This window comes from Fundulus heteroclitus, chromosome 3 (genome assembly GCF_011125445.2).
Source record: "Fundulus heteroclitus isolate FHET01 chromosome 3, MU-UCD_Fhet_4.1, whole genome shotgun sequence".
In the NCBI taxonomy this organism is placed as follows: Eukaryota; Metazoa; Chordata; class Actinopteri; order Cyprinodontiformes; family Fundulidae; genus Fundulus; species Fundulus heteroclitus.
The window spans coordinates 18,883,748-18,905,270 of NC_046363.1; the positions used below are offsets into that span (position 1 = coordinate 18,883,748).

Here is a 21,523-nt window from a genome sequence, read left to right on the forward strand (position 1 = left end):
ATAATCATGTAAAAAAAAATCATAGTTTCCAACATATCAAAAATATTGATTTAAAATTAAATATTACTGGCATTTTTAGCATCATTGTGTTGTGAAAATTAAGAGAAATTAGTCCAAGAAAAAATGTATTATTATTGTTACTACATTTAAATACCATAATAAAAATATAATTTATAGCCAAAGTTATTAAGAGCCACTTGCGGCTCCAGAGCCACAGGCTGCAGACCCCTGCCCTGGATGAACTGCAAAACATGTTTGCACTCATTTCTGCACCCAATAAAACTCCCAGCTCCATTTGGTTCATAGAGATTCGCTCCTTTCTTTCTTAGTATTTTTTTCTTTTATTTTGTATCAACCGCTAGTTTTATATATAATCATCTTTATTGCCATTGGAACATACAAGCCAATGAAATTTGTCCTCTGCATTTAATCCATGTGTGTTTCCGTCACGTAATGATGTCGGAGTTAAAGACTGTCTTAAAGTACTTACTGTGTTGGCCCCATGAAAGGTCAAGAAACAGGAGCTAGGAGCTATGATTTGGGGTGTTCGGATGGAGCCACAGTCTGTGAAAATTTAACCAGGAACCTTGCAGTCTAATCAGGGCGCAAGCATCCTGCTCTCTAACCACAAGGCCACCACGCTCTGCAGAAATATTTTTATATATCTATCTGTGTGTGTCCAACTCCTTGCATGGAGCTGTTGTAGAGCTGTAGAGCTTCTTCGGTGACAGATTGCTGCACCCTAAATGCTCAAAGGAGTGCTTCCGCAGGTTGCTCCTCCCAGCTGCTGTTAGACTTTATAGTATCTGCTGCTCACAACAGACTCAATAAGTGTTTACAAAATGCAAAATGGTTCTAATATGACCATGAATCGTTTACATTGTCTCTCAGATGTTAAGGTATACTTGCACACGCCTTTCCTACACAGAGATGCTAGTGTACTATCATGCACATTACATATTTTCTCACATCGTTCTGTAAAGAGGTTGCTGTTGTTCCACTGTTTAACCTGAATATTTCCACTTTTTTACCTGAATATGCCATATTATCAGTAATTATGCAATATTTACTCTGGTGTTTAATTTTACTCGTATGTTGGCTTTTCTGATAAGCTCATTCTCTGTTGCTTTAGCACTAACTCTAGGTTAGATTAGGGTTTGTTGCGTTTTCATTACTAAAAATTGTGTGTCTGTGTCTTTGTCATGCCCGAATTTCCCCACTGTGGGACATAAAGGAATTTCTTTTTTTTTTTCTTCTTTTTTTTTATATTATTAATTTTTTTGCAAACATACAGTTACATAGAACAATAGACAGGTGCTCTAATAACAAAAAGAATAAAGAAAATAATGAAAAGGAGTGTACTTACACTATTCTTTGAAAAATCTTTCAAAAATATCCGTGGATGTGGTGCTTTGTGTAGAATCAATTAATGTGAGGGATTTCATGTATTCTTTAAACTCAGACAAGAAACATTTGAAGTTGGGGGATGTTTTGGAATATTTACATTTGTGTATATGAAATTTACCATACAAAATGAATAGGTTTGTAATAAAAGTAGCATTTCTGTCTCCATGGACAAAATACAATATTACACTTTTATAATCAATTACAATGTTTGTTTTGAGTTTAGACGTTATATATTGTTCAAGGTGAGTCCAAAAGTTGGTAGATTGGGTATTAATAAAGGAATTTCTTATATATGAATGAGAACAAACAATGACACGTTTGGCGCTCCATAGCTGTGGAATGGCTCAGTCGGGATCATTTGATTGGCAGTCACGCCAACCAATAGAAAGCGGAGTTTGCGACTCGTGCCCAATAGTAAATACGCAGGACTTTACGCTGCCCTGCGAGCTTTTTATTGAAGCGAGAAGTCGGCCCACCGAAGTATGCACCTTACTTTTCTCCTCGGACAGGGCTGGGAAACATGCTTGGACGGAGACGAAGCACCGAGGATGGAGTGAAGTTCCTGTCTCTTTTTTTGGGGATTATCTTCAGCGTCTGTTTGGTCGGCGTTCGCTGTCAGGAGGGTAAGAAAAAAAAAAGCCCCTTTCTGGTTGACGCTTTTGGTAAAGTAATGATTGTGACGTGACAACGAGTGTCCAATATATTACGGTAGCCTGTTGCTGAGGAACAGCTAAAACTAATTATGTGTAAAAGTAAAGCTATGAGCGAGTATTCCGCAGGTAATGTCGGGAGTGAGTTGTTGCGCTGCACGTTTTCACATATGCTTCAGTGTGTTATCTTCCTGAACCTGCGAACGAGTTTCTGAAAGAAAAAGTTTTCCAGCCTACATTTTGGACACATATCTGTTTCGGTGTACGAGTATAATTATTAAGTATTAATACTTGTGTAGAAATTCTGTATTTTATATTTACAAAAAAAAAAAAAAAAAAGGACTATAGGTACAAAGGTCGCCGGTGTGATGCGATGGACGCATTCTTTGCATACTCTTCCCTTTGCCCATGTGTTTACCTGCAGCTCCCTGCTGTCCTGACCGCAGGGCTTTAGTAAACTGGCCGCCATGAATCACTATGGCCATATTTACACCCAGAGAGGAAAATGATCACTCCTCCGTAGACTGTGACTACAACAGACAGCCACACCACAAATCTGCCTCTTTCTTGTTTTCGTCTGGCTCTCTTGCTCTGGTTGCTTCACAAATCTGAAGCTGATTAAGTCCAGGGCAAATTGCAGATTCTGAATCACGTTTTTCTTTTTCTTTTCTTTTTTTTTTTCAAGGGGGGCATCTTTTGCTCGTTTTTGTTGGGACACGTTTCGGAAGAGTTTTCAACACGGCTGTGATTGGCACATGTTAGGGAAGGGGATAATGCTGTGCAGTGACAGGTAGGACAGGTGAACATCCTGTCTGCTAGTGTGGACCTGTAAGGTCCTGTCTGGGATGAAAAAACAAACTGGAAGAGGTGAGGGGGAAGACTGTGTTTGAGCTTTAAATTCCTGTTTTTCGGATGTCCTGATCCGGCCAGAACCAGCCGAGCCCATGCGAGTGGCGCGTAGTTGTGAACCGGAGGCGGACGTGAGCCTTCAGCTGTTTCTTTTTTTTTTACAAATGGTTTCCAGCTTTCCGTCTGACGAGCTTCCCTTTCACCGGCGGAGAGACGAAAACCCCACAGCATGATGGCGCTGCCACCGTGTTTGCCCATTGGGAAGTGGTTAAGGTGCGGTGCTGTATCTCTTCCTGCCTCAAATAGCGTTGTGCGCGTGGACCAGAAGGTCTAGCTTTGGTCTCATGTGACCAGAGCACCTTGTTTTACAAGTTTGCTCAGCCTATCCCTGCATGGTTTGTGGCAGACGCTGCATGGGAGGTTTTTTTTTTTTTTTGCTGTTGTTGTCTTTCTTTAGAAAAGGTCTTTCTACCGCAGACCTTTACATAAAGGCTAGATCTGAAGAGTGCACACATGATGGGCCCTCTGCCGACAGATCATCTTGCGGAGCTGTGTCTCTGTGCAGCTCCTCCAGAGTGTACTTGGCTACTTCTCTTACTTAGCGGTTGTGATTTACTTTTTCCATTTTTTTTGATGATGGCTTCATGAGATGTTCAAAGATTTATTTATTTTTTGTATAACCTAACCCTTCTGAACTCCCCCCCCCCCCACACACACACACACACACACACCTCATCTCTGTCTGCTGTGTTCCTTGTTCGTCACGTCTCTAATGTTCTCTAACAAACAAGCCTTCAGAGAACAGCTGGATTCACATTTAAGAATAATTGCAGGGTTCCCGCGGATCCTTAAAAAGTATTAAAAGGCATTGAATACTGTAATATAAAACTAAGGCCTTAATTAGCATTAAAATGTCTTAAATCAGTCTTTCTTAGGTCTTAAAATTGTTACCAGGTCATAAATAGGATTTTATTTTTGTAATCCTTACCAAACAGTAAAATAATTGACACAATTATATATTTTTTAATTTACCAAACGGCTCAACGTAACCATTATTGGTTTCCGTCCCGATAGTGGAACCAGTAAAAACAGTTGCGGCCGGACCATAGCTGCGAAAAACAGTTGGCACTGGTTATGTTGTGGTTTTTAAAACTGATTTATAGTTTATTTTTAGTAGGGAACAAAACAAAGTTTGTGAATTCAGTTCAGTAGTTGTTAAAAATATATATGTAATTTGTGTGTTTTTAGCTTTCTTCCTATATTTTAAACATGTCTACTGGGCCAGAAAGTAATGGTTTATGTTAAAATAAACATTTGGGTGAAGTTGTCGCAACCAGGTTTATCTTGTTTATCGTCAAGTTGGTCTTAAACTTTTATTTCAAGTGGCATTAAAAAGTCTTACATTTAACTTGCCTTATGCTGTAGGAACCCTGAATTTACACACAAGTGGTCTCTGTTCACTCTTAGGGTGCTTTTTAGTTGCTCCCCCATTTTATTTAGGGGCATCTAAAGTCTGGGGAACGCAAATTTAAAGCAGGCTTTTCAGATTTTTATGTGCAAGTTTATCCTGATATCCACCGTCTCTCATGTTCCCGGCACTTCACGGCTATGCGCTGCGTTCTGCCGGTCCACCCCCCTTTTTTTTTAAATCTCCAGGCGTAATAATACGTTGAAGGGTTTGAAAAAGCTCAAGGCACCACATCAGCTCCAGGACGGACTCAGAAACAGACGGGTTCGTCGTCAGGAGTTCAGCCAGCAGGAGCCAATTAGCAGCCACCCAGAACGGGCCAAGCGCCGCTGCCTATGTGGCCTCCCACCGGAAGGTGACGGAGCCGCGCTCTGGTGGCCACGGCAACAGCATGTCACTTTGGCATTTCCAGAGAATCCTTTGGGGAGTCGGCGAGGGCCAGCGGCGCTCAAAGGGCTGTGGTGGGATTTGAAGAGCTGTTAGGAAAGTGTGGGGGGTGGTGGTGGTGCAGGATGTGTGACACAGGGTGAGCGACACCGGGGTTATCTGGGGGGGTTAGGAGCCTTATATGGAAGACGTGGGTGATGTTTAGGCTCAGACTTACTCAGGTTTTGACCATTCTGGGAACATGTCACCTCGTGAGGTTTTTGTGGGGGGTTAGGTTTGCGTAAACAAGCCTCCACAGCACTGATCTCTCTGGGACCACTTTGGGAATTGACTCATTTCTCCTCTGTGACCGGCGCGGATACCGGCCTTACTGATCCAAATATTTGTGTTTAGTCAGCACACTCACGGGTCAGAGGACTGAATAAATCAATGGCTAAAACTCCCTACGCCTTTTCTTTTTCAGAAAGAAAAAATCTAAGTCTTTGTGTTTAATCTTTGCTAATTTGAACTATATTTCCCGGTCTATCCAGCTTCTCCGTCGTTATTTTTTTTTTTTTTTAGGGTCTGAGGAATTTCCTTCCCAGCAGGTTGTGTCATCACTCGGTTATGAATATAAACATGTCCAGGTCTGCAGGGCCTGTGCTGATCAGACTTGTTACGCATTAAGCTCTGAAATAATGCTCCAGCAAAGCCTTTGATATCCGGTGAATTTAATTTAGGAGCTTTATGACAGACCTGTCTGCGGTCGAGACGTTTTAGTCTCAGGTTATACAGCGGTCTACTTGAACACCGAGCGCAGTCGACTGGCCTTTTTTAATTCTTCACATTTTGTCCCATCACAACGAGAAACACATAGAGGTTTTATTGGATGCTAAAATGGAAATAAGGGGATACACTCCTTTCTTTGGCAAACAATAAAACAATACTTTTTTTGTGCTGTCCCTTTTATTCTGATACCCCTAAATGAAATCCAGAGCAACTGATTACCTTTTGAAAATGTATAAAAGGGAGTCCACCGATTTAATTTAAGCGTGGTGTAACTTTAGCTGTTTAGTGACGGCCTCAGAGGTTTGTTAGAGAACAAACCGCGTCTTAAAGATCAAGGAAGACAGAGAGAAAGTTGTAGAGAGGTTTAAAGCGAGGTTAGGTTGTAAAAGCAAGATGAATGGAGCTAAAGACGGGACAAGCCTGGAGGAAAACGTGTCGGAGGACGCTGAGGTAGAGGTTCACCTAACAGCAGGACAGCAGCCCCCCGTTAAATGTTCACATCAAAGCATAGTCATGTGTTTGAATGGCCTAGTCAAAGTCCAGACCTAAATCCAATTGAGAAACTGGGGCAGGTTTTGCAGCATTTTCCTTCCCGCTTCACAGTTATCCCCTACGTTGTGTTGCTGTATTTGGAAAAATGTTTGTGGTTGACAGTGGTGTGAAGACTTCTGTGAGACGCTGCATTCATTTAGTCTGAGAAGTCAAAACAGCTGCAGCTATAGTGAAGTTATCCGAAAACACACTTTCAGTTTCTCGGTGCTGGGAAGGGAATTTAGCTCTTGACGCTGCAGCCAGACGATGAACCGTAGATGCCTGTCTGTTCTCTCTCGCGGGCCTCTTAACTCTGCTGCTTGTTTCACGTCAGGTAACGGCTGTGGACACGCGCTGCTGGGCGCCGAGTCGGGCACCTTGGCCTCTCCCAACTACCCGGGGACCTATCCCAGCAACGCCTGGTGCAAATGGAGGCTGCGCGTGCCGGAGGGCCGGGCGCTGCGCCTGCTCTTCGGAGACTTTGACATCGAGGGCAGCCCGGGCTGCAGGAACGGCTCTGTAGTGATCACCGGCAGGAGCGGGGAGCGGAGACTGGGTAAGCTCACCGACGACGGCGCCGCCAGCTCAGACACGGTCGGCGTTTTTGCCCAGATAACCTGCTGACAGGTTTTCAACGCTCCGTCGTTAATAGAGATCTCCCGTGGCAACGCTCAGGAGTCACGGCGTGCCATTCTGCTGAAACATCGACGGGAGACGAACCCGATTTTGCAACAGGCACATGTGCGCTTTGCAACCAGCTGTATCAGGTTGTGTCCCCAGGCTATAGATATTTGACAGCGCACCAAGAATCAAGGCTGGGAGATGAAGGAGATAGAAGCGCTGTAGGATTCCTCAAAGCCCGAAAGCCACCGCTGTTTCCTGTCCAGTGCGGCGGACGTAGAGCGTCTATAAGTATCAGGGATTTGTGCGGAAGGCCCTTTCTGAGACGAGCCGATACTGCAGCGCTTATCTTCATTAAAGAGATACAAAATTGTTCTCTGCAAACCGTACAAGGTCGCCGTCGTCGTGTAATCATTGCTAATGTCTTCGTTTACGATTGTGAATTAGAGAAGAGAGCAACTTCTCTGTGTCGGCGTTAAAAAGGGGGTTAATGGAAAACATCATTCAGTGAAGAATTAATAAATGGCAGATAATCCTTGAGTACAATAATTTTCATCCACGCTTATAACATTTTTATATATTTCTGTTCCATAAAGCCACGCTTTTTTTAATCTTTTGTGGATCTATATCAATAGCCTTTAAATGAGTAATTCAAAGGCCTTTAATGTGTTTTTCTTTGGATCCTCCCACTCCAGGCTGCCTGACTGTGAGGAACTGCTGTAGTGAACAGTTTGTGCTTGGAAAAGTGTGGCGATGGGGGCGTTTGTGCATGTTCAGGGTAGGGAATACGCCCCGCAAAGCTGTGTCACAGGAGCTTACGGGTAATGGTTGTTTTAGGATATTTGTGCACAAATGATGCTGGAATGGCAACGAAATGCCTCTAGATCGAGATTGTCTGAAAATTGGACAAAAAGCAGCAACAATACTGAAAGACATTTAATCTGTCTGGTGAAATGCTGTCCTTGCAGAAGTATTTATACCCAATTAACTTTTTCATCTTTTGGTTACATTACCAATGAAACTTCGAACTTCGGATTCTGTGACCAACGGCAAGTCGGGCCTCCAAGCAGAGATGAAGAAAAAGGCTGGATGGTTTCCAAAGTCTTATCTTTGGCTGCAGTTATAACATCCTTAAGTCTTTGGAGGTATTTGTCTACCAGTGTTACACGTGTTGCTCATTATTCTTTGCAGAATAGCTGCAGCCCAGTCAGATTGGACGGAGAGCATCTGGGAACATCAGATATTTTTTTTTTTTTACAGTCTTGCCTCAGGTTTTTAAATCGGACTTAGCTCTATATTTATGTCTCAGTCCATCTATCCATGGACATGCCTCCATCTGAACCTTGTCGTTCCAGCTCTGGCTGTATGTTTCGGGTTGTTGTCCTGCTGGAAGGTGGACCTCCACCCCAGTCTCTAGTCTCTCGCAACCTCTTGCACAATTTCTGTTTTTTTTTAGCGCTTTCCACATTCCCCTCAACTCTTAACCAAAAAGGTCAGTTTTTAGATGTGCTGAGTGGAATTGGGGCAGCTGTGTTTGCAACAAAATGTTGTTTTTTTTTACAAAGAATTAACTCGGGGAGGCTAAAGACAAATGCACGCCGCCTTCCTCTGACATTTGATTTGTAAAAAATAAAACCTTTTCATAACTGCATACCATTTTCCATCCAATGCACCGATACTCTGTGTCGGCCCATTGATTAAAGTCAAAATAAAACGCGCAACGTGACGAAATGTGGGGAAACATCCCAGGTGTTTGAATGAAGCCATGCAGCTTTACTCAGGATTCTGTCACCGTTCCGGTCGGCTCTTTCCAGGCCCGGTGTGTGGGAAGCTCAACGCAACCATGAAGAATGTGACTCTGGAAACCAACGAAGTGACGGTGACGTTCATGTCCGGCCCTCACCGCTCCGGACGAGGTTTCCTGCTCTCTTACGCAACAGACCAGCACCCAGGTACGGCCGCAGCATCTCCACTGTGGCTCCCGCTTCATTATTGAACGACGCAGCGTCAACAGGCCACATGTATAAATGCAGTGGATGATTAATATATTGGGGTACATCGTCTCTATATTACTCATCTGCTTTACCCTTCCTGGGCGTGAAAAGCACATCATCTTGGCTTCATTCAAGGCATGACTGCATGTTCTTATTTACAAGCATTCACTGGTGATTTTTCCTTTTTAATGCTCAGTTTTATTAATAGTTACCTGTTTGTGTGTGTAGATGTGTGTGTGTGTGTGTGTAGGTGTGTGTTTGTGTCACGGCTTATTCATTCTCCACTGCCGTCTTTACTCAGAAACAAGAGTAGGACTCGTTGTCACAAGCTGCATTGGCTTGTCCACCTCTCAACCCAAAGGCTGCTGTAAACCAATCAAATTTACATTTTTGTGAATCCAAACCAAAGTTTCTTTTTCAGATTTCATGAATAAAATTTTGGGGCATTCTGGATCTTTCTGTGAATGCTATAAATGAGCGATTAGATCCGATTGCTCTGATATCATCAGATTGTCCTCTTTATTTTTTTGCCCCCTCTCTCTCTCTCTAGTGTGCAGTATGTATCATAGTTTCCTGTTTTTCACTTTGTTGTTTATAAAATCCAGCGGCATCTGGCGCTTAAGCCTTGTGCAGAGGCACAAACCGCCGTCTGTTAGCTGCGATCGCAGAGGAGCTGCTGGCGAGACTCGTGAACTGTGACTAAGGGACAGACACAAAGGCTTCAGTCACATTAACAGAGATGACTGCCTTTCTCCTAATATAGCACGCTTGGAGCATGCCAGCCTGTCTCATCCTGAGTCTGTGTTGTATGATCTTCTGTGTGTGCATGAGGGGGGAGTTACATAAACCAGAGACGCAGCACTGCATACTGTCACATTCCTACAGCTTCATTTTTTTATGTGTTGAATCATTTCAGCCTCTTTTTTTGTTTCAGATCTGATTTCTTGTTTACAAAGAGGATCCCATTTTAGCTTCCAGCATTTAAGGTAGGCATTCATCCAACACAACGTTTTGACACTTTGTCGCATGGTGACCATGAACCTGATGGTCAGTTCTGATCTTTAGTTGATAGCCCAACACCCAGTGGCGCTCTTTTCATACTTTGTAAAACCACGTTGTGCTGCAGTTGCCATTCCTGTGGGGAAACGTGGTGTTGGCTGCATCATGCTGTGGGAGCGGGTCAAGGCTGATGGGAAGATGGAGGGAGCTGAATGGAGAGCAATCAGGGGTAGAGGCTGAAAACGGCCTCTTAAAACTATCGTACCTCCGTTCCTTTTTTAAATGGAGCTCAAGGTCCGTCAGAATTCAATTAAATTTTATTTATATAGCGCCAATTCATGAAACAGGTCATCTCAAGGCACTTTACAAAGTCAAGTTCAATCAGATTATACAGATTGGTCAAAAATGTCCTATATAAGGGGAACCAGTTGATTGCATCAAAGTCCCGACAAGCTGCATTCACTCCTGAAGAAGCGTAGAGCTACAGGGAGAGTCGTCTGCATTGGCTTTGCAGCAATCCCTCATACTGAGCAAGCATGAAGCGACAGTGGGAAGAAAAACTCCCCATTAACGGGAAGGAAAACCTCCGGCAGAACCGGGCTCAGTATGAACGGTCATCTGCCTCGACCGACTGGGGTTACAGAAGATAGAGCAGAGACACAACAAGAGAGACAAACAAGCACAGAAGCACACATTGATCCAGTAATCTGTTCTACATTAGATGGTAGTAGCGGGTGAGCCGTCTTCTCTGGATGATGTCACAGTTAACAGAACGCCAGACCAGGTGTACCTACTATGAAGAAAAAAGAGAGAGAACAGAAAGTTAAAGCAGAAATGACGACACGCAATGCATAAAGAACAGTAGAACTCTATAGAATGGATGGAGTGTCTGTAAACGTTGCTTTAAAGAGCTAAAACATCCCGTTGTAGCGCTGCAGTATAATCTCTTTTCAGACTAGATTCTTCTGCAGCCTCTTGCTGGTTCTCTTCCAGGATGACCTGCTTACAGCTTCATCCATCTTCCCATCAACTCTGACCATCTTCCCAGTGTCTCCTGAAGAGAAGCCTCCCCACAGCATAATGCTGCCACCACTGTGTATCACTGTGGGGAAGGTATTGTCAAAGTGATGCGCAGTGTTAGTTTTCAGACACCTATAGAGCTTTTTCATGTAGGCTAATACGTTGAGCATCTTCTTCCACATTTTCTCTTGTGGTAAAGGGGACCAGGGCACATTACTTTCTTTCAGTAATGGCTTTCTTCTCGCTAATCTTCCATAAATTATCTTTTTTTTTTTTTTTCATTTAACTACCTGAGCTGTGGATCTCTGAAGCTCCTCCAGAGTTACTATGTGCAATCAGTTTTTAAAGGCTTTTCACTTTTTTGACTGATGGATTGAACAGGGATCCCATTCGTTCTCTTAACACCTCTCTGTCCAATCCAGGACACGAGGCGCACGTTGAATTGGACACTTTTTCAACAATCGCCCCAGGGTATCGCCCTGGGTAAAGGCCTTGACAGTCTTTACCCAGGAAAAGATGCTTAGAGACGGGCTTAACTTTGCCTAAAATCCCCTGCTGCAGAACCAGACAACCAAGTGCAGCCTCAGACCTTCTTTAGTGAGGAAAAGGTGGTTGGCACCAGGGTGCGGATGTCTCCACAAATACTGGAAAATATTGCTAAGTGTCAAATTTATGCGTGCGACATGTCAACCTCAAAACTTTTGATGCAACATTCCTGACTGCAGCAATGCATCCCAGTCAAAGTTGCTGACATTGGCAAACCTTTCCCTAGCGTCCCCAGAGGCTTTCACACAACCACTGCGTTTACGTTGAGAATGAATTAAAACGTAGAGGGACCAGTTACTTATCAGAGGACTTCTGATTATTCAGAAGGCTGAAATATTGTTAAAACAAATTATTACATGCTTCTGCTCCTCAGCGTCTACTGCCCAGCCGGATGTAAGGATGTTCCGGGGGACATCTGGGGAAACTCTGAGCAGGGTTACAGAGACGTAAGGACACACGCCCCTGCTTGCTAAACTGTGTTTTACTTACCGTACGTTGACTTGCGTTTAAAAGTACTCCATATGTTCTTTGTGCCGCAGACTTCAGTCCTGTGCAAGTCTGCGGTCCACGGTGGAGTCACGTCTGACGCTGTGGGAGGTCGGGTCACTGTGACTCCTGGGAGGAGCCTCACCCTCTATGAATCCACCTTTGCTAATGGGATCCTCTCTAAAATGTGAGTTCCTGCGATGAAAGATCACAATGTTCTTTGTCAGCAGCCAGTTTACTTTTTGTTTGATGCCGTTTTGACAGGGGCTCATTATCTGAGAAGAAGCTGCTTTTTAGCAGAGGTAGGAGGCTGTTTTTCTTTCTACAATACAAAGTTTTACCCTCAAGCAGCACACGATTTACATTCCTCTGGTTTATTTCCCACAATAAGCTGTTTTAAACTTTAGCAGGAAAGAAAACCTTGACACCCCTGCTACCTTCTCTCTGCACCATTTAAAAAAAAAAAAATAAAAGATCTTGGTTGTTAACAGAGTCAGGAGGCGAGCGTAGAGCAGGGAGTAAAACAATGGGCCACGTTCATCCTGTCCTCTCCTTCCCCGAACAGAATGCAACAACATCCTGGCTGTCTCTGCTCTAAATGCCTCGTCTTTCTGGGACAAAACCAGTCGGGGGAACACGGTGTTCTCGTCCTCCAGAAACACAGAGTCCAGCCACGGCTCCCTGCTCTGGACAGCAGACAGCAGGGACAGCAGCCCCTGGCTGGAGATCGAACTAACTGAGAGGAGCACTGTGAAGGGTAAAGAAAATGTCCATGGATATGTTTGCTTCTCCAATTCATTTAAAGTGTATTACACCATTTCACAACTAATGCTATCTCCCATTATATAGACACCATTTGGGTCCAATCCAGTTGTCCGATTGCTTTTAGAGACAGTCCAATTTCATACTAATAATACAATAGACTTTAGACAGCTTATATTTGTCATTTTTTATGCACAAAGTGCATACAGAACGAAATTTTGTTTGCATCCAGCTTGAAAAATCACAGTAAATTTCACTAAATTTTAGGATAAAGATGCAGTAGCGATTTATGTATACAATTGAAATGTAAACAATGTAAAACAATGTAAACAATGCAGGGGAAATAGACAGTGTGCTATTCACGGTATCCAGGAGAGTATTATTAAAACCGTGTAATATACGAATGTGGTACAGAGTCCATTTGTGGCTTCAGCATTTCACAGTCCGTTTGCGTACAGCTTGAAAAAAAATCACAGTAAATTGCACTAAATTCCAGGATAAAGAGTGCGCATACTTTTTCTAATTTTTTATTTTTTTTTATGAGATGCATTTGTCATTTCCTTTCAGGAAAAAAAATTATTTGGTTTTATTCAAATAATTTAAAATCTAAATTTGGTGGTAGGGTATGAGTAGTTCTGGACCTTGCTGTATCTGTCTAAGGGAAGGACAGCCAGTCGTTGACTTGGCAGCAATCCCTCATCCTTAGCAAAGATGCAGAAACAGGAAAAACAGCCTTTAAACACGAAGTGGTTATCTTCCATCGTCTGGAGGTTTAAAGGACAGGAAGGAGACACAGAGCAAACAAAGATGGTCCAGGGCCTCTTTGTTATGGCCAAAAGTTGTCTGTCATTGACTTCGCCTAGTGAAGAAAAAGCTAAACATAGAACCCTCCCTTCTATGAGTGCTTTAACTATAAAGGTAAGGACCGTTTGCCAATGGCCTCGTCTAGGACAAAAAACATAGATGCACTGGACCAGGAGAGACAAAACAAATGGAAGACATAGCGCTCTTAGAGGTTTTGTCCCGGAACAAAACCCAGACAAGGACAGGAACCCTGGCAGCGACTTACTTTATATGGAAAAGCTGAACAAAGGGGAAACAATGGTTCTGTGGCTAGCCTCACAGTAGGAAAGAAGCACAGCTGAGCGCTGAAACACTGGGCCAGGAGTACCTTCTATCCAAAGAATAAACCAGAGTACACAAGGTTAATGCCAGTAATAATGGCAAATAATGCGTGAATATAAAGCAGTAGGAGACAATGGCAAACTGATGAAAAGTGGTCAGTATATCCTCTTAGCCCGTAGCGGCATAAATATCAACTAATAGAGAAGCGAGCGCTCCAAATAAGCTGTTTGTTGTGTAGAATTGAATGTGGCGTAAATGCTGCTTCCCATCATTTTCCCCCAGGATTAGTGACAAAAGGATCATCAGAGAACTACATCGAATCCTACAGTCTGCACTTCAGCAAGGACGGAAAGAGCTGGAAGACTTATAAAGAGGCAGCGAGCAAAGAAAAAAAGGTTTGTGTTCCCGCGTCAGCCTCACAGGCCGTTTCAGACATGCACCCGGTAACACCTAAATGTTACTGCCAACACCGAGCTGCTGGAGACATAAAAGATCCCACAGCTTTCTCAGTAGAAGTCCTGCACTGCAAAAACAGATCTAAAAATAAGTAAAATGTTTTTAAAGTTAGTGTATTTATCCTTGATTTGAGCAGGTAAATAAGATTATCTGTCAGTGGAATGAGTATTTTGACCCCTAAAATAAGATAATTAGATATCCTGCACTTGAAATAAGATGATGGAGATGAATTATTCCTCTTTTAAGTGCAACAATCTTATTCCATTGGCAAATCATCGTATTTACCTGCTCAAATCAAGGACAAATACATTAATTTTAAGAACATTTATCTTATTTTTAGTTCCGTTTTTGCAGTGTGCAGACGTCTTTGACGGCAGCTACACTGCAAAAACGGATCTAAAAATAAGTAAAATGTTATTAAAGTTAATGTATTTATCCTTGATTTAAGTAGGTAAATAAGATTATCTGCCAACGGAATAAGATTTTGACCCCTAAAATAAGATAATTAGACATCCTGCACTTGAAATAAGATGATGGAGATGAATTATTCCTCTTTTAAGTGCAACAATCTTATTCTATTGGCAAATCATCTTATTTACCTGCTCAAATCAAGGACAATTACACTCATTTTAAAGAACATTTTACTTATTTCTAGTTCCGTTTTTACAGCGTAAAACGGTTTTGCTTTTCCTCGTTATCTCCCAGGTGTTCCAGGCGTACGCAGACGGCCACCCCGGGGCGCTCAACAGCCTGTTTCCTCCTGCCGTCGCCCGATTCGTTCGGCTCCAGCCGCTGAGCTGGCACGGCAGCGCCTCTGCTCAGGTCGACGTGTTGGGCTGCCCCGCTGCGAAGGCCACGCCGAGGTCACATCCTCCCGGAGGTGAGCGCATCCTGTTTGCTCAAGTCAAATATCATCTGTCGGCACGCTCGCACCATCCGCCAGGAGTCGCAGACGTAAAGATCCCGCCGCTTGTTTTCCAGCAGAGTCTCCGTCCATCAAGTTTAACGTGGACGCCCAGAACCCGAGCCCCTCACCCACCCCCACAGAGGAAACCCCGTTTGTGGAAACGACTCCAAGTACGTGCTTTATGTAGGAAAAAAAAACCTTGGTGCTCTTGTCTTTAGAGTGTTTGAGTAAAACCTCGCTGCTTCTGTTTGCAGGCTCCAGTCATCCAGCGATCATAGCAGTGGGAGTGGTCCTGGGACTGGTGATGTGTGGGAGCTGCTTATTGGCTGGAATCTGCTGGAAGCAAAGGTATTGTTCCCAAATGTTGTCGAAACATTTGATTTCACAAGTCTGTTCGCTTTCAGATCATCTGCCGGGTTGTTTTCAAGATGAGTCTTGAAAGACTTTTCAAGATGAGTCAGCTTTTTTTCATTGACTCCAGTCAGAGGATGACATAAACTCACCACTGGCATGAGTGTCACAATCATTCTGGGCTTTTGATGATGCATTTGAACCATTTTATTTATTTTTTTCATGACATGACAACACAACAAACATTCTGGATGAATTTTCATAGCAAGAATCTGATTAACAAGGATTTATAAACAAGGATTTTCTCTTCTAAACAGGCTCAAATATAGACATACACTCAGTATTTGGCTAATTGTGTCTGTGGAAGCTGCAGCCGTCAGTGAGCTTCTGCCACGATTGGCTGAATATCAAGGTTTTTAAAAGGTTTCATTTACTTTTTCAAATTTTCTTTAAGCAGAGCCCAAACGTCTCCAGTAGGGTTGAGGTTGAGGCAATTGCAGAATCTAAAGGTTAGCCTTCGTTGTCCAGTCTAAAATCCAGAATTTCCCCAACATAACCAGGTCTACCTGTCCAGGTGTGGTCACTCTGAAAACAGACTGCATAAGGCTAAAGGAAGTCTCCAAAAACTTTAGCTCTCCACGAAAAACATGAAGGTCAGACCAAAGTTTGCCAGATAAAATGTAGACAAAGCCCAAGATTTTTTTGGTTACTTTAGATGGACTGTACAACATTTCCTATCTTAAGCTGATTCCTCAGCTCAGTGTTACAGACAGGTGGATGACTACAATATGTAAGCTGATATAGGAACATTTCTTAATAAAAAGCAAAGTATTTAATGGCATTTTCACATTTTTTCCACGACTGTTTATATTTGCGTCTGTATTATTTGCTTGGTTCTGTTGTTCATCAGTCAACCCCAGAAAAAGTGCATCAATAAAAGCCCCAAATTAATGACATCCAGGCCCTTCAGATTATTGTATGTTAACATCTGATCAACACTGTGTAGCTGTAATAACCTATTGAAAGCTCAATTTCAATAGGCTATTACACAATGTTGGGTTCACAGATGAGGAATAATTTAACCCATTATTTTAAACAAATGTTACCTTATTTTTACTCTACTACACGGAAATTGATTAAAGTTTCTAAGCCCATCAAAAACTGTATGCGGTATGTAAAATACCTTCAAATGTTGTCTCGGCAGGAAAAAAGACTCCCAAATGAAGAACTCCTTACCAACAGGTGAGTAACGTTCTTATGTTTGACATATTACTGCTCCCACAGCATGATGCAGCCGACATTATTCAACTCTGGTGTTAAAAACGCTCAATTTGACTTTGTGTGTCTTTACATCAGTTGGCTGTCAGGGTTTTAAGGGAAAGAGTCTCCCGTGTCCACAGTCGGAGCTGATCTGCTATCCGCTGGTGCGAAATGTGCACGATGCTCTGCCCAGCCCCCATCTTAACGGTGAGGACCCAGGAACATGTCCTGCTGCTCTTTCCTCTCCTCTCTAACTTCAACCCGTCGTCAGTGGTCAGTGTGAGCAGCTCCAGCCAGGCTCTCTTTGAGGGCGGCCCATTCTTTGTCCTGGCTCAGCCCGTCGCCAGTCACTGTATAAACATTCCTTTCTTTGGACCGCAGAGTCGCTTTGAAAGAGGCCCTTTAATTGGAGCTTGAGGCTGCCCCCCCGTCCAGTCCCATCTCTGCCTCAACGAGCCCCTCGGCCTGTAATTCAGACATTCTCACCGATACGCTGTAAGAAACTGAAGTGTCAATTCAGAGATGTCTGAATCTTAATTATTTGGTCATTTTCACAGTTTGGTGGATTCATAGTCTCACTATTCCTATTAAAGAAAGTATCTCTGATCCTGCACAAATTCGGACTACAAGTGAGAAGAACAGTTCAGTTTGACCTATAAGCCCCGCCCCCAACTCCAGGGTCCATTCAAATTCCTTTATAGAGTTAGGACTCTTTAGCCAAAGCGGAAGTGTGTCAGCGGACGCCATGATAAGGAAGGAGGTAGGAAAAGGAGTCTGTATGCTTCCTTTCCCGACTAGTTTAGCGTAGGAACCTCGCGATGTCCCTTACCTAAGCTAAGGAACTATAAGGAATCCCACAATCCTTTGCGTGACACGACAAATAAGCACCGCCCACCTCACGTAAATTAACGAAAATGGCCGGAGAGAAGAGAGCGCGCACTTTGTTGTTCTTTTTTTAGATTTGCATCATCCATGTGTGTTTCTGTCACGTAATGACATCGGAGTTCAAGACCGTCTTAAAGTTCTTACTGTTGACCCCAGGGTCAAGGAACAGGAGCCAGGATCATTTATTAAAGGTATTTGAATGGAGCCCAAGACTCGAGGGACTTTTCTTTGTTTTATTTGACGTAAATGGCCGCGTCTCGGGTAAATTATATTTTCTTATGTGAATGGTCAACACCTCTCGTTGTGCCATTGGCAGAGAAAAGTTGTCCTGGATTGACCCCAGTTTGTCGTTTATTCCTACTAAACAAAGCCTGGCCTCGCACGATCACGCAATCAGTCGATTGTTGTTATCAAATGACATCTTTTAACTCATAATACTTTGCATTAAAAGCATTTTTCTTAACCATACTATAGTAAATTAAGGTATAGTTTCTTTAGTTAAATAATTCAGTGTATGGTCCTGTTTTTATTTCAAAGCAATAGTTAGAAATCTATTAACATTAAGTATACATAATGTGATACGAGTTAAACTGTAGTGCTTTCAAATACACTGAATATAAGTCTCTTTATATCTGGTTGGAGTAAATCTAAAAGGTGTTTAGGATGTTTGGGGAAGATTTTTATTTTTTTTTATTTTTTTCAGCTGATGACACATCCAGAACTGATAATCTAGAACTGATCCGTTAATAAACCCTGTTGTAAAACTGAGCGACCAGCAGCTCCACTGACCAGCTGCTCAGGATATAAAATCATGTTATCAGCTAGCTGCAAATGAAAGGACTGCTCTGAAAAGATACTTGGAGGGTTCTACCTTCTTATGGTATTAGTCCACTATGTCATTACATAATGTCAGTGGAGGAGCCAAAGCCGTCAGATAACTGAAGCGTCAAAACATTCATCCAAAGCTCCACATTAACCTGTGACTACTGGGGGGGCGGACACTGCTAGAGCCAGGAAATGGGGACAAAAAAACAAATAAATTCTGTACTTAGACAATTTCTATTCCACGTTCTAGTTTCTAAGTTTAGGTCATAACAAGTAAAAAAAAAAAAAAAAAGCTCTCTTAAATTAACTTGCAAAATGTAAATGTACCAAAACTATACGATGCAGTTTAGGGGTCTGAGCATAAAAATAGTTCAAATCGAGTTTGTTGCAATATTTTATCCGTCTTGTAAAAGGGTTTAAATGTTGGTGCCGGTTTGCCAAATACACGTACAGCCCAATATTCTGCACCCATTGTCTGTTTTACCCAATTTTAAAGCTTTTATTTATCATTGCTGCCAGTTTATTTGCCTCAGTAAAATAGTTGTTTTAGCCCAGCACCACTCAGGTGGACACACAGTTATGAAGCAAAACTCTGCTGTGCGCCACTCACTAAAGTCAACATTGCTTCCTATGAAGCAACATCTGAACTACTAAAGGTCCCTGACTGTTTAAACCCTCTTAACCTGATTCTCCTTTTATTCTTGTGCCCTTGGTGTTTTTAACATTTATTTGTGCAAATAAAACAAAGGTTCCACAAGTATAGAAAGGAAATCAGTACGTGCTAATAAAGCTCAGATCGGTGCATCTGGTTCTGTTTAGGCTGGCTCTGGATATAAAAATACATTGAATGCATCCGGAAACTGAAGCAAGGCAGGTTTTTTTTTTTTTTTTTTTCCCCCCCAGGAAATTATTGATCCAAAACTAACTTCAAAATCTATTGCCAACTCGTCCTGTAAAAACAGACTAAAGCCAAAATGTTTAGAGACCATCTTTAGTTTTTTTTTTTCTTTTTTAAAACTTAAAATAGAGAACCACTTTAAAATTTCCCTCAAACTCTCAAGTGGAATTTTATTTTATGCATTTTCTTCATTTTCAGTCATTCCACCAAAAAGTGTCCACTCAGCATATTTTTCTGTGCAAAATGTAAACACATTTATTACTTTTTTTTTTTTCCAAACAATGCAACATAAATAGAAATTAACTAAATGTATAGACAATACAAACATACCACTTATAATATATCTGTACAATTATAAATCCATACACACACCACCTTAGCTGGTGTCTGAAAAAGGGGTAGGGCTTCACAATCCACACTTTATTCCTTCCACTTTCCTCTAATGATGAATGTTTCAGCATTCATCATTAGAGTTTGTAGCTCACCTTCCTGCTGGGGGTTGTCAGCCTGATTCTGTCGACCATCGTACATTTCTCTGAGCTCCACCTTTCTGATAAACTGAGTTTTTGACAGAAATAAGCAATATTCTGTTTTTTTTTTTTTATTTCGATGCGCCAAACAAACTTGAGCGACCCGTCAGTCTCGTTGCTTCTTGTGACGCCTCTTTTTCTCGTCCTCCCAGCCTACGCGGCTCCTGCCGTCACAGCTGCTGGCCAGAAGCTCGGTTCTACGTTCAGACCCTCTTCGGGCGAAGGCTACACCACCCCGTTCACCTGCGGCCCTTACGACACACCGGGAAGCCTTCCGGAGTACGCCGAGCCGCTTCCCCCGGAGCCCGAGTACGCCACCCCTTTCAGCGAGCTGCCCCCCGAGCATAAAGCGCCCACCTTTACGGGGTTACTTCACAGCGGCGCACACAGACCTCCCGCTCACGCGCCCTCCGGTCACAGTCAGTACGACTGCCCCTCGCACAGGGTACTGTTCAACGGCTACTGCACCCCGGCTCTGCACGCCAGCGGCCCTCGACCTGCCAGCGAGGTCTACGCAGAGCCCAGGTCGAGCGACTCCTCGGGACAGAGGCCCACGTACGAGGAGATCTTGTGAATGCAGGCTCTGATGTGGACCAGAAAACTCTTTAGATCTTGAGAGGACACTAACCCAGAGCGGGCTGTCTAGGGTGAACTACTGCTGACGAGATGTTCCAGGACATTGGGAGTCGCTGTAGACAACGCCACCTCCCCCCGTATTCAGAGAGGATATGAGGGTGGACCACATGAAGATCTGCGAGCCATGCAGACATAAATATTTCCTTACAGGAAGTATATACTTGTACAGTTTTTTTTATTTTCGTAGAATGCACAAAGTAACTCCAGGTTAGATTGCGTCTGAGAGACACAGTCTACCTCTGAAATGCTCAATCACAAGCTGCACTTTTTACACAACCGTCTTTTTAAAAAAATGGTTAATGCAAAAGAGTGGACTGATTGTTACTGTTCACAATGTACTCTTGAAGAAACACTGCTAATGGTACACAGGGTTGGAGCTGTGACTACAGATAACCACTAGGTGGCTCTTGTGAGCTTCAGACCTCTAACAATAATAATGATGATATTGTGTAACTTTGTGTCTGGAATAATAACCTGTTTAAAAAAAGTACTTTGGAGTTATAGTACAACAAAAGGCACAAAGATGCAGGATAAGAGTGTGATGAGAAAATGAAAAGCATCACATGCTCTTAGTGTGACGTTCATTTTGTAATCCATTTATCAACGCAAATTTTCCTAGCAGAAGGAAGCAGCTCTCAACTAAATTAAGAAAGCTTGTATTAATATTAAAGTTGTATCCAAAGCAACGGATTCTTTGACTCTAATTGAATCGCATACCTCTGCTTCCACTTTGTATAAAAATACAATAATCTATATTAACTGAGTCTGGAATTTGCCCTTTTTCTAATCACAAGGAATTTTAGGATATTAAATCTTACCATGCAGTCTTGTCAACAAAAAGAAATAAACTTGATTGAACACCAAAACTTTTACAAGTTTCATGTTGACGCCTCTTTCGCTGCAGACTAAGGCACGACAACAAAATGTGTCATCGAACACAGCAAGGTTGGCCACTGGTACAAAATAATGAAGATGGACCTAAACCTGCGACACAGACACACACTCACCCCAATCGCTGCTCCGTCATGTCTGTCATGCAAGCGATCTGGCCATTAATGAAAGTCAAAAACTATTTGCCCGGGCGTAATGCCAAACAAAACTCTGAACTGTTCAAACCTCTGGACCTTTTGCACATTCTGCCCACTAATATGAATGTTTTATT

At 42.7% G+C, this 21,523-nt stretch overlaps 1 protein-coding gene across 2 annotated transcripts; it reads left to right on the top strand.

The window, feature by feature from the left end:
• Nucleotides 1-1,844: 1,844 nt before the first annotated feature.
• si:dkey-34d22.1 (discoidin, CUB and LCCL domain-containing protein 1) lies at nt 1,845-21,051 on the top strand. 2 transcript variants are annotated; one of them, XM_036131786.1, is made up of 15 exons: nt 1,845-2,030; nt 6,395-6,616; nt 8,496-8,633; nt 9,610-9,661; nt 11,614-11,686; nt 11,780-11,913; nt 11,991-12,028; nt 12,292-12,483; nt 13,896-14,008; nt 14,775-14,949; nt 15,051-15,146; nt 15,231-15,324; nt 16,532-16,569; nt 16,684-16,794; nt 19,878-21,051. In XM_036131786.1, the coding sequence occupies exons 1-15, from the start codon at nt 1,928-1,930 to the stop codon at nt 20,297-20,299; spliced, it is 2,001 nt and encodes a 666-aa protein (XP_035987679.1). In that variant the 5' UTR covers nt 1,845-1,927; the 3' UTR covers nt 20,300-21,051. The 2 variants fall into 2 exon arrangements, with proteins under 2 accessions (XP_035987679.1, XP_035987687.1); XM_036131794.1 differs by having other exon boundaries at nt 1,846-2,030; nt 15,054-15,146.
• Nucleotides 21,052-21,523: the final 472 nt, after the last annotated feature.